The sequence below is a fragment of the Microcaecilia unicolor genome, chromosome 8 (assembly GCF_901765095.1).
Source record: "Microcaecilia unicolor chromosome 8, aMicUni1.1, whole genome shotgun sequence".
In the NCBI taxonomy this organism is placed as follows: Eukaryota; Metazoa; Chordata; class Amphibia; order Gymnophiona; family Siphonopidae; genus Microcaecilia; species Microcaecilia unicolor.
In genome coordinates this window covers 67218685-67232396 of record NC_044038.1, presented here as the reverse complement: position 1 = coordinate 67232396, position 13712 = coordinate 67218685, and the positions used below count along the sequence as shown (strand labels likewise).

At 47.9% G+C, this 13712-nt stretch overlaps 1 protein-coding gene across 2 annotated transcripts in view; it reads right to left on the bottom strand.

Moving 5' to 3' along the window:
* The window catches only part of FAM234A (family with sequence similarity 234 member A), a 109846-nt gene that overhangs the window by 19647 nt on the left and 76487 nt on the right, over window positions 1-13712 (bottom strand). For both annotated transcript variants that reach the window (XM_030212069.1, XM_030212070.1), the window contains exons 9-10: window positions 13370-13448; window positions 6606-6758 (exon numbers count right to left, since the gene is read on the bottom strand). In XM_030212069.1, coding sequence (XP_030067929.1) covers window positions 6606-6758; window positions 13370-13448 — 232 coding nt within the window. The remainder of the gene's footprint in view (window positions 1-6605; window positions 6759-13369; window positions 13449-13712) is intronic.

Here is a 13712-nt window from a genome sequence, read left to right as displayed (position 1 = left end):
TTAGTTTTCCAAGGATTGTTGAGAGTGTGTTTCTATAAAGGACTGATTTGGGCACAGGAAAGCAAAGGTGTGGAAATGGAGGAGCTTCATAAGTGCACTTGTGTTCCCTAGAATCTGGATGGTTTCAGCAGAAATATTGGGGTACAGATATAGAAAAAAAAGTGTACTAGCTTCAGCTGTGCTTCTCCATTAAGTTTATACGCAGAAAGATTGTTGGATATCCTCTGGAAGTACTGACAGGAATTTTTGGTTTCATGCACTCACTTCAGTAGGACATCTGTATTTGGTACATGTACAGTGGCCTCCCTTGGTTCCTTTCCAAGTTGTGCACAATTTAATCAGAGGGAGGACTACCAAATAAGGACCAATTAAGAGAGTAGATTAGCATTAAGGCCAGAAAAGGAAGTGGAAATGGATGATATGCAAGAGAAAATTAGGTTCTTACCGTGATAATTTTCTTTCATTTAGTCATAGCAGATGCAGCCATTACAGATGGGTTGTGTCCATCAACCAGCAGAGGGAGATAGAGAGCACACTTTTTTCAGTGCCTCATACCAGCTTGCTCCACTGCCTCTCCTTCAGTAATTGAAGCTTCCAAAGCAGTATAGCAAACCGCAATGAGAATAACATGAGCCTTCCTCACAGCGAACGATGGCCCTACAACAAAGGGCATTAACTCAGAATGGAGGGAATGAAACATCCTCCCAGAGGGAATAAACTCATCCTCCACTGAGACATAACTGGAGGGAATAAACTCATCCTCCACTGAGACATAACTGGAGGGAATAAACTCATCCTCCCGGAGGGAATAAACTCATCCTCCAAAACATGAAACTGGAGGGAATTAAGTCATCCTCCTTTAATTGAACAAGAATCCTGAAGACTGTTTTCCGACTTTCTCCCAAGGACGGAATCTCCAGGAAACATGAACAGAACCTGAAATAGATTTACAGCAGATAGCATCAGACAGGGAGGGATCATGGCTGCATCTGCTATGACTAAAGGAAAGAAAATTATCACGGTAAGAACCTAATTTTCCCTTCCTTGTCATCAAGCAGATGCAGCCATTACAGATGGGATGTATCAAAGCAATCCCTAGATAGGGTGGGAACAAGCCACACCACGCATCAGCACTTGCGCTCCAAAATGTGCGTCCCTCCTGGCAGCCACATCCAGCCTGTAATGTCGGGCAAAAGAGAGCTTAGAAGCCCATGTTGCTGCACTACAAATCTCTTGAAGAGAGAGTGCTCCAGTTTCAGCCCAAGAAGAGGAAATTCCTCTAGTGGAATGCGCCTTAAAGGCATCAGGCGGAGGCCGGCCGGCAAGCAAATAAGCTGAAAAGGTAGATTCTTTAAGCCAGCGGGCAATAGTGGCTTTAGACGCTGGAGACCCTCTGCGAGGACCTGATAGCAAAACAAACAGATGATCAGAGGTCCTGAAAGAGTTAGTAACTCGCAGATACTGCAGCAGAGTCCTGCGCACGTCCGACAGGTGCAATTGCCCAAAAGATTCTGGAAACTCCTTCTCGACAAAGGAGGGCAAGAAAATAGGTTGGGGTTTAGGTGAAACGCTGAAACCACCTTAGGCAAGAAGGAAGGCACGGTCCGAACCGTGACCCCGGACTCCGAAAACTGCAGAAAAGGGTCTCTACAGGACAGCACCTGGAGCTCTGACACCCGTCTCGCCGAAGTAATGGCCACTAAAAAGACGGCCTTCAGTGTCAAATCTTTCTCTGAAGCACGCCGAAGCGGTTCAAAGGGAGCACCCTGAAGGGATTTCAGCACTAGCCCCAGGTTCCACGCTGGACAAGGTGCACGCACCGAAGCACCCCTCTAAGAAACCGTGCCACATCTGGATGAGCAGCTAAAGACATGCCTTCAACCTTGCCACGCAGCGAGGCCAACGCTGCCACTTGCACCCGAAGGGAATTATAGGCCAAGCCTTTTTGTACACCATCCTGCAAAAAGTCCAGAATCGGCGAGACAGGAGCCCGCAGGGGTGTGATCTATTTAGAAGCACACCAGACTTCAAACTGGCGCCAAATCCTGGCATAAGCCACGGAAGTGGAACGCTTGCGGGCTTGCAGGAGAGAGTGGTAATTACTTTATTGGAATAGCCTTTGTCTCTCAATTGCGCCCTCTCAATCGCCAGGCTATAAGACCAAATCGGCCGGCGTCGTCCATGGTCACCACACCCTGTGACAACAGGTTGGGAACCAGAGGTAACTGAAGGGGATCCTCTACGAGCATCTGTCGGAGGTCCGCATACCAAGGCCTCCTGGGCCAATCCGGGGCGATGAGAACCACTTCTCCTGGATGCAGCCGAATCCGCAGAAGCACTCGCCCTATCAAGGGCCACGGAGGGAAGACATACAGTAGGCCCGGAGGCCAGGGTTGAGCCAAGGCATCCAACACCGCCGAGCGAGGATCTCTCCGTCTGCTGAAGAAGCAAGGGACTTTGGCATTGGTGCTTGTCACCATTAGATCCATCACGGGCTTGCCCCACTTGGCACATATCTGCAGAAATACTTCGTCTGCAAGTTCCCACTCCGCTGGATCGATCTGATGCCTGCTTAGATAATCGGCTTGCACGTTGCTCTGACCTACAATGTGAGCTGCCGACAGAAACTGTAGATGCAGATCAGCCCAGTGGCAAATTTGTTCGGCCTGCGCGGCTAGAGCTCTGCACTGAGTGCCGCCTTGTCGATTTATGTAGGCCACTGCTGTCGTGTTGTCCGACATCACTCTGACAGCCAATCCTTCCAGGGTCACTTGAAAGGCCAGAAGCGCCTGAAACACCGCTTTCAACTCTAGGCGGTTGATGGAGCACTCCGACTCCTCGGGTGTCCATAGACCCTGGGCATGCTTCCCCTTGCAATGTGCGCCCCAGCCTTTCAGGCTGGCATCTGTCACCACTAGGCACCAATCGGGGAGCGCCAGCGGCATTCCTCACCGCAGCATGCTGTCTGAGAGCCACCACTCCATGCTGAGTCGGGCCGCAGGGAGCCAAGAGAGTCTGCATTGATAATCCTGAGATACTGGAGACCATCCTTGGAGTAGAGCATACTGTAGAGGTCTCAGGTGCGCTCTCGCCCAGGGCACCAGGTTCCATGGTGGCCGTCATCGATCCAAGCAGCTGGACAATGTCCCAAGCTCGCGGGTGGGGCATCCTCAGGAGCAGAAGGACCTGATTCTGAAGCTTGTACCGCCTTTGCTCGGGTAGGTACACATACCCCGAGGCTGTGTCGAACCTGGCCCCCAAATATTCTAGAGACTGCGAGGGGGTCGGGTGACCTTTGGCCAAATTGACGACCCAGCCCAGAGATTGAAGTACTGAGACCACTCTAGCTATGACATGCTGACTCTCTGCAGCAGAGTTTGCTCAAATGAGCCAGTCGTCCAGATACGGTTGAACCCGAATACCCTCTTGCCTTAGAAAGGCAGCTACTACCACCATAACCTTTGAAAAGGTGCGGGGAGCTGTGGCGAGGCCAAAAGGCAAGGCCCGGTACTGGAAATGCTTTCCCATCACCGCAAACCTCAGAAACTTCTGGTGCGGGGGCCAAATTGGAATGTGCAAGTAAGCTTCTTTCAGGTCCAGAGACGTGAGAAACTCTCCTGGCTGTACCGCCTCAATGACGGAGCGCAGGGTTTCCATGTGAAAATGCCGCACTCTCAGGGACTTGTTTAATTCTTTTAAGTCCAGAATAGGGCGAAAAAACCCTCCTTTTCGCGGCACCACAAAGTAGATGGAGTAGCGGCCGCAGCCGTGTTCGGCGGGAGGTACCGGGGACACGGCCCCTATCTGAATCAGACCTTGCAAAATCTCCTCTACTGCCGCCCGTTTGGTGGCAGAACCGCATCGGGACTCCACAAACATGTCTCTTACTGGGGCATGGAATTCTATTCTGTAACCGTCTCTGATCAGGTCCAAGACCCACTGATCTGAGGAAATGTTGGCCCACTCCTCGGCAAAGAGGGAAAGACGTCCTCCGATGACAGGACTCGAGGAGAGGGCCAGCGCACCATCATTGAGAGGGTCGCCCCTGAACTCCAGGCCTTGAGCCAGCAGCTGCGGAACGTTTGTCCGAGCGAAAGGAGTTCCTCTGCTGAAAACGGGCACGAGAAGTGAAACCAGCAGAACGCCCCGGGCGGTACCTTCGAGCTTCACGGAAGCGAGGTCTGTAAGAGGAGTGGACCGCCGCACCCTTAGAGGAAGGCCGAGGCCTATCTTCGGGCAAGCGCTGGGGTTTAGCCTCACACAAGCCCTTCACAATTTTCTCCAACTCCTCACCAAACAGGAGAAGGCCTTGAAAGGGCAACTTCACCAACCTTTGCTTAGAGGCCATGTCCGCCGCCCAATGCCGTAGCCAAAGAAGACGGCGAGCCACCACTGCTACTGCCATGTGTTTAGCCGAAGCTCTGACAATATCATAAAGGGCGTCAGCAAGAAAGGACAAGGCCGACTCCATCCGCAGAGCCACATCTGAAAAGGGCTCCGCTCCATCACCGGGCTGTTCCACTGCCTGTTGCAACCAAGCCAGGCAGGCTCTAGCAGCATAACTGCATGCAGACGCCCGAATAGTGAGACCTGCAAGTTCAAATGACCGTTTAAGTGCTGATTCCAGTCTACGGTCTTGAATATCCTTCAGGGCAACACCTCCTTCAACAGGGAGGGTAGATCTCTATGTCACAGCTGTGACTAGGGCATCCACTTTAGGCATAGCAAAGCGAGCCATATGCTCCTCACTCAGAAGGTATAACTGCCCCATAGCCCTGGAAACTTTCAACAGTCCCTCGGGGTCAGCCCATTAAGCTGAAATAAGCTCTTGGATGGAGTCATGCAAAGGAAAGGCTCGAGCAGATTTTTTGGTACTAGCCATCCTAGGATTCACAGAGGAGGCTGAGCCACTGTCAGGGTCTTCAATAGAGAGAGCCTGCAGGGTATCAGAAATAAGCGCTGGCAGCTCATCACGGTGGAAAATTCTCACCGCGGAGGGATCGTCTAGATCCTGAGTCACTTCTGCACCAGACTCTGGCTCCTCAGACCATGAAGGCCTGCCAGAGTCCTCCGAATCCTCACAGCCCAACCACGGGGGGGGAGGGGGGGGGAATGGAGGTGCAGCACTCTCTGAAGGGGAATGAGCCCTTCTGCACTTCATATTCTGCCAATTATCAGGGAATAACGCCTCAGAGGGCATACCCAGGCTAGAATCTATCAGGGGGGCATAAGAAGAGGCCCCTGCAGGGCTTTGTGGGAGAGCTCTTTTAAGCATGTATGCTTTATGCATTAATAAGACAAAATCAGGGGAGAAAAACTCACCCTGGGCACCCAGATTTCTGCCGAGGCTAGTAGCTCTCATATCAGCCTCACTCTGAGGCCTCCCCCCGGGCTCAGGACTCTCCGTCTCAGTGGAGGTCGCGCCATGTGGTAAATTCAAAATGGCGTCCGCTGCCAGCTCAGAGCACGAAGAATCGTCGCTCGCCATGCTCGGGCCGGCTCTAACGTCTGTACAGCACGATTTACAGAGCCCCGCTGCTGATCTGCGCTTGCCACACTTGGAACAGCGCTTTACATTCTCTGCAGCCATCGCCAAAAACGATCGCGGGCCCACCCCGGAGGAGTCAGAAAACACTCTTACCTCACTGGACCGAGTATCACAGCTCCGGTCCCACAGAAAAAGGCAAGGAAAAACCTCTGTTCCTTTTTTATTTTTATTTTTTTAACGCTGTGAGGAAAGCAGAGGTAAATAGAACTCCGGAGGCTTAGGTGAGTGGGAAAGGCAGGGAAAGGGCGAACCTATGTGCCTTCATCCACTGTTGGTGGGGAAGGACAGGGAAAGCTAAGCAATGTGTCCACATCCACGGAGGTATGGGTAAGGCAGGGAAAGGGCGAACCTATGTGCCTTTAAAGTGAAGCTGCTATAGCCTCCAACACCCCGGCTAACAACTGGCAAGCCAGGAGCCACCTCCAGGCAGATTTTTGATGGAGCTCGAAGATGCAACAATCACTCTGCCAGGGGAGATAGAGATTACTGAAGGAGAGGCAGTGGAGCAAGCTGGTATGAGGCACTGAAAAAAGTGTGCTCTCTATCTCCCTCTGCTGGTTGATGGACACAACCCATCTGTAATGGCTGCATCTGTTTGATGACAAGGAAACATCATTTTCACAAAAGACCTGATACTGGTGGCACCTATGTGAACATACTGGCCAACTCAGAATGCAAATATTTTTTGTTTGTACTTAAAACTGAAGAAAGAAATGAATATGTACAATCATTCTACTTTTGAAGGCCAAATCTTAACCTTTGCATGCTAATTCTTTATACATGTTATCATTCTTTAAAATGGACAAGTGAATTTTTCCTTACCAGCTCAAAGTCTAGGAAAAATCTGGCCTAAATTTGACCTTTGGCAACGAGTGAAATTGGCAGTTCTCTCATTCTTTTGAGCTGACATTACAACTATTTAAATTTGTAGAGATCTAAATATATACTGCAAGCATGGGTCACAAAATCTATCAAAACTCTACCCCACAATAGGGGAAATAATCTAAATACACTATAAAAATATCTGTATTTCATAACAAGTAAAGCTTCTGCATACCGTCTCATTGCTGCTGGTTTGGGAGTTGCCCCAGAACAAAAAGATGGACCTGTCATTCACAGTGTGCAACACTGCTGGCTTTGGATTCTGCTGTTCTGAGTCCAATTCAGTCTCCCACTGAACTTCTCCAGAATCAGCACTCAGGATAATGACCTATGAAAAAAAATTTAAAAGGCACAGACTAACTTACTGTTCTTCCAGCTGGCCATAGTGCTCTCACTGAAGCTCACAGATGCTCACAGTGTGATCCTCCCTCACAGAGCTTGAAGACACCCAGAAAATGTCCTCCATCTTCCACCCCTGCAAACTAAGGCAGACCATACTGTCCATCCTGCCCAAGATTTAAATAATAATTTTCTCCTCCTAGGGTATTTGAAAGCTAACACATTGCTCCCTCCCTGGGAGTCCATAAGAGCCAAGCTAAGCAGCAATAGCCAAAGCTGGGTGAAGTAGCCAAGGGGCAACAATTATGAGCATCTTATCAAAAATTGTTACTAAAATGTAGCATAGAGTATGCAAGAGAGACTAAGATAAAACAGAGTAACAGGAGAGCTTAGGCATACTGATATTCATTAGAAAACCGATGGCAGAAGAGAGTGACTTCCACTGTGGAAATATAGCAAGGGACCCATTACATTCTAGCAACTAAAAACAAAAGGAGCAGCATCCATCCAGGCTAAGAGGAAATAGATTTCAGCAACTTCAAAGGAAGAGATTCTTTACTCAGAAAATAGCGAAACTATAAAAGAATTCAACAAAAACACTAATAACGCGACACTAAGGAGCTGATTCACCACATTTTTTCTTCACAGAACTGGAATAGGAGAATCAGACTTTACACAGCCTCAAAACAGAACTAGGTACACTTTTTTGGGGGGGGGGGGGGGGGGGGAACGGGACACCATCACTGAATGTGATGATGTAGTTAAAATGCAGGAAAAAAATGGTGATGCATTGGGGAGGAACTGACATCAATCGGAGAAAGGTGGACACTTAGGGGCCCTTTTTCTAAGCCGCGTAGGCACCTACATGTGCCAAATTGAAGTTACCGTTCAGTTACCGCATGGCCCTTGCGGTAATTTCAATTTTGGCGCACATCCACTACACGTTTCTGAAATATATATTTTATTTTCTGACGTGCGTAGACCATTACCGCCCGGTCACCATGTGAGACCTTACCGCTAGGTCAATGGCTTGCGGTAAACGGATGCACAGCAATTTTCATTTTGCCGAACGTCCATTTTTGGCAAAAAAAAAAAGGCATTTTTTTGTAGGTGCGGTAAAAAATAATTCTGCGCGCGCGCTCAAAACATGCGTCTACACTACCGCAGGCCATTTTTCAGTTCACCTTAGTAAGAGGACCCCTTAGTGTTTGAGCTCCATTAGGGCTGAGATTTAATTATGACTCCTCTCCTCCCCAGTATATCCTGCATGGGCTCACTGTGTCCACATGGGACTTTTATGCTATGGCAGTGAGAAAAAGGTTTGAAAATTTTCAGTTTACCCCAGCCAGAGGGGAATCAGGTGACCAGAGTGCACCCGAGCGCATTGGCAGCTGAACATTCTAAAATGGTGCCCACCCATACTGATTATGAAGATGAGGACTCAATGGCAAGAACCGCTGGCAATGGTGAAATGACCAAATGTGATTTAGCACGCTGGTTTAAGGTGCTCAAGGAAGAGATGTAGGCAGCGTGATCCGATGTACAAGCTGCATTGGTAGATATTCGGAGTGAAGTCAAGGAGCTGGGGGGGGGGGGGGGGGGGGGGTTGTTAGAATACGTACAGGAGTGTGTTTTGAACATGGACAGTGAACTCTGGGAACACCAGACCGCCACTAGCAGCTTTAAAACAGCAGTAACAAGAGCTATTAGACCAGAGATTTTTTGAGGGTCTCCATCCTTTAACTGATTTTTGCCAGAGGGTAATTTTTTTTTGGGGGGGGGGGGAGGGGGGAATTTTAATATGGTACCCGATGTAGATTTAGATCATTCTAGGGGTGGATGGGGACATCACATAAAGTTTTGACAGCCCTTACCTGGGGCCTTGAATTGGTTGATGTATGGAGGCTCCTTCACCCCATCAAAAAAAATTACACTGTTTTTTCGCATTCCAAGGACACAAACACATACTGATCAGTTATGGTTGCACTGGAATGCTTGGGGGGACTGTGCTCACATTGAGTCAATACAAATTTCAGATCATGCTCCCATTTGGCTGGAGGTCACCTTGGGGGTAGGAACCCCTGCTAGTAGATTTTGGAGACTTAATGAAAATTTGCTTGGGGATAGTTCTGTTTGTGATGATACTCAAGGGGTTATTCAACAATATTTGCAGGATAATGATATTAGCTCAGTCACTGATAGCTATCTATGGGATGCACTCAAAGCAGTGGTGAGGGGTCATCTTATCAAACGAGGGGGCATGTAAACTTGCACGTAAGGACGTGTCTTTATTACTTGGAGCAGCAGCATAAAGAGGGGTCAGCTCCCGGGTTATTACAGGAGTTACAACAGATTAGGGCAGCCTTGAGCAGGTTTCAAACAGAGCAGGTAAATTTTATGCACCAGAAACTTAAGCAAATAAGTTTTGAATATAGTAACAAATCAGGTACTATGCTAGCCCGGAAGCTCCAAGATAGAAGGATATCTCTCAGACAATTCAGCAGAGCTTGAACCATGTTTAGCAGGGCTCCAATGTACTTCAATTGTTGTACTGGATACAGATGGGACTTGGAGCTACTAGGGTTCGTAATCAACTACCCCAACACACAATAGTTCTCTGCATTGATTCTTGAGCACCCTCCCTTCATGTGCTCTTGACATGCCAATTATCCAGATAGGTAAACACATGAACACCCAGTTTGCATAGCGATGCTGCAACTACTATTACGCATTTTGTAAACACTCTGGGATCGGATGTGAGGTCAAAAGGCAGAGATACAATACTGGCAGTGGTGTTTCCCCACCCGAAATCTGAGAATTGCTGTAACTGAGAAATATCTGGATGTGGGTATAAGAATCCTTTAAGTCCAGAGAGCATAGCTAATCATTTTTCTGAATCATGGGAAGAAGGGTGTCCAAGGCAATCAACCTGAACTTTTCTTTGACCAGATACTTGTTCAGGGCCCTTAGGTCTACGATGGAACAACCCCCCCCCCCAGTTTATTTCTGGGCATGAGAAAGTACTTGAAACAAAATCATTTCCCTTGTTCCCCCTAGTGGAACGGGTTCGACCAAAAGTGTCTTTAGAAGGGAAGAGTTCCTTTGTGAGCACTTCTCATTGCTGAGAGCTGAAGTTTGATGCTCTCAGTGGGCAATATGGAAGAATTTGACACCAATGGAGGGTGTAACCCACCTGAGACTGATTTTACAAGGGGCTAGCTTTCCTAGAAATATTTAGCCTCCCTCCTACAGGTAGGTCATCCAGGACAGATAGTTTGACTATGCTCTGCTAGAGCCAGTCAAAAGCTCATCCCCCTGCTTAGACTGGAGAGATGGCTGGGGCTTCTGAGTGCACTGCTGCCGAGGATGGGAGAACAAAGGATGGGCCTGTTAAAGCGGATAGGACATAGGAGTGAGCCTATGCCTTTGAGAGTATTAGGTACTCTTAACTTTTGCCCAAAACCTCAGAGAAGAGGAGGCTGCAGAAGAAGTGGGTTGAGACAGGGGCTTGTTGGTATCAGTTCTTTTCTTTATGGGATCTGCTACCTCTTCCACCTTGTCCCCAAACATATTTATCACCTCAGCAAGGGACATCCCCTAACCTTTCCTAAATAACTGATTCCAGGTCAGAGGCACACAGCCATGAGAGTCTACACATGCTGATACTTGTGGCGGAAAGTCTGGGCACCACATCAAGAAATATTAAAAGTGACCCTAGCCAGATGATTTCTGCACTCCTTCTGTTTAGTGGCTACCTGGCAAAGGTGTACGGCCTGCTCTGATGTGAGTGTGTCCGCAAACTTGAGTACGCTTTTTACCAAGGTCTTCAAATAAATGCTCATGTAGGGATGGACGGACTGAATGCAGGAAATGAGCATCAAGCCCTGAAAAACCTTTCTCCAGAGTGATTCTAGAGTGTAAGCATCCCTACCTGGGGGAGCCGAGCAATGAGCCATCGAGCTTCTGGCTGTTTTGAGAGTGGATTCAACCACCTTGGAAAGGTGCAGAAGTTGCAGCTTCTCGAATCAATGAGCCTTCTGGACTCTATAAATAAGAGTGGGCCTTCTTAGGAACAAACTGCACAGAAAGTGTGTGTGTGTGGGGGGGGGGGGGGGTCTCCCAATTCTTTATCTGTGCATCTTTAAGGATGTTATGAACAAGCACTATCACAGCTTCCTTAGGAGGGGAGTCATAGTTAATGACTTCCAACATCTCAGCCCTGGGCTCATCCTTGACCTCCAACTTAAATGGAATGGCCTCTGCCATCTCCCTCAAAATACCTACAAAGGAGATTTCCTCTGAAGGAGGCTTCCTACTTTCCTGTGGTGAGGAGGGGTCTAAAGGTAGGCTAAGGTATCTCTCCTCCGAGAAGTCCTTGGGCTCAACCTCAGATCCCCAGGAGCAATCTAACTCAGAAAAATGTTCTTCATGGGAAGTCTGAGTCACCCTCAATGCCGCTGCTTCACTCAGATTCAGGAAGCATTCCCAGCTCCTCTTGTAAAATGACTCAGAGTTGCTCCTTGAGGGCAGGCATCAGTTAATAGCCGGGAGACCAGTACCACTGTGAAGACAGTCTGTGAAGATGTCAGAGCTAAACTGAAGGCACGGTTCCAGCTTCAGGGAGACTGGGATATCGGCACCACTTCTAAGGAGGGGGAGTTATCCTCTTGGCACTGATGCTTCTTGGGTACTGGCGACTCCAGTGCCCTGAACTCCTGGCACCGTGCTTCAAGGAGGATCGAAGCTGGTTCTTCTTCACATTTGCTCGGTGTCTAGCACTGGAGTGCTTCGGTGCCTACGAGGATGAAGCAGAACCCACGCAAGTGCTCAGTGTCGGGTCCGAGGATGCCTGGCCCGAACAGGCACTATTGGCGCCCAACATCGAGGCAGGGGAGGCCAACTTGATGTTGATGCATCTCCAGTGTCTGGTGTAGCTCCAGAAGCCATGGGGGCCGATGCATTCAGTGCTGAAGGACTGGACTTTTGAATGCTGAAAAAAAGTGTCTTAAGCAGGGCTTTTTTTTTTTTTTTAGTTCTCTTCTGTATATGAGCAGAAAGAGAACAATTAAAGTAATTAAGGTCAGAGCCCAGATATTTTAGGCATATAGAATGTGGGTCAGGTCATAGACATGGTTCTAACAGTCTGTGAACTGCTTAAACCCATTGGCAGCTTTCTGGGATGGTATGAGGCGAGTTATCGGGACAGTTCCCACCCAATTCCCCCTGGACAATTCCTACCTAGGACTATTTATCTGGATTTTTAAAAAAATATTTTAACGTGCTGTGATGTGCAGAAGGTTATGACTGTGAGAGAAAGTGACATGGGTGTAATTTGGGAGTGTGTGGGGGCATTGCCCTCCCAAACAAGCTGAATGTCTGGAAGAGGAAATCGAAGGAGCTGCATGTCTGGAAGGGGAAATTGAAGGAGACAGAATTGAACAAGGTCTGGCATCTAATTGTAAAGGGTGGGAACTGTCCTCCCTGGAGTGGTGGGAATGGGTTGGGTGGGAATTGACACAGGTAGTAATTTTCCAGATGGAAATAGGTGGGTGGGAACCGTCCAGTGGGAACTGACCAGGTAGGATCTGACCTAGAATGTCTGGCACATCATAGGAAATCGAAGGAGCTGCATGTCTGGAAGGGGAAATTGAAGGAGACAGAATTGAACAAGGTCTGGCATCTAATTGTAAAGGGTGGGAACTGTCCTCCCTGGAGTGGTGGGAATGGGTTGGGTGGGAATTGACACAGGTAGTAATTTTCCAGATGGAAATAGGTGGGTGGGAACCGTCCAGTGGGAACTGACCAGGTAGGATCTGACCTAGAATGTCTGGCACATCATAGGAAAAATAGCCGCAGCAAAATCAAACAGCTCAATCATGAAAAAATACGTTGGTTGTTTTTTTTCTAAATGGACCCAACTGGAGCTCAGGCCTAAAGCACTCGTGAGCTGCAAAAAAAAAAAATAAATGAACAAATGCCATAGAACTGAGACAAAAACGGGAGAGGGAACAAAAATAAAGTCCTGTGCTACTCACTACTAGAACCAAGAGGCAGGAAGGCAAAATCTCTGTCAAAAGACAAATAACTCACTCCAGTGACACAAGACACGTCTTTTCAGCTCGGCAGAGAAAAGTAAAACTGTGGGTCCTGTGCAACTCTAGCAGGCAGGAAGGCACTCGTGAATGTGTGGTAAGGGCCTCCCAAAGGCTTCTAGAAGTTATAGAACCCTGGGCAGCATCTGCCCTGGGGCTCCATTGAGGACATCACCCACATGGGAGTATATTATGTCCTGCTTGTGCATGGAGAATAAATAATAAACAGCGTATTTATTACCTGCATGTGCTATTTATTCTAGATGTACTTACATAACTTAACTGTCTCTGTTGGCATATGGTTTTACTCTACCTTGCTGCTATACTTTTGTAACACCTCATCTCTCATGTCTATATACACAGATCTTTTTATACATATTCATTGTGGATACCCTGAAAACCCAGTTGGCCAGGGAGTACCTGAGAACAACCCTTAGCACCCTAAGCTAGCTAGACAATTTGTAGAAGGTTGCCCTTTGTTTTGGATCCCAGAAGGACCTGCTCCTACCTTCTTTCTGTTGTTTTCAGCATCAGTTTCAATGATGATACTCAGAGCCTTCCTTTTATAATAACCAAGCGTAGGCTCACTAAATAAAAAAAGAGCGGAGAGGAAGAGAATGGTAAAATTACTTCAGAATGCGATCTTATATACAATTTGTCAGATATTACGAGCCCTGCTCATTGAGCAGGCACTGTCAGAAAAAAAGCAAACATTCCCTAACTGTAACAGTAAACAAACGGCTCTTCACAAAAAAAAAATTGCACATTACTTCTGATAAGGCCCATTTACATTTACCCAAATGAACTCCTGTTGTGTTGCTTTAGACCTCATTTGATTTCTGTCTTACTCT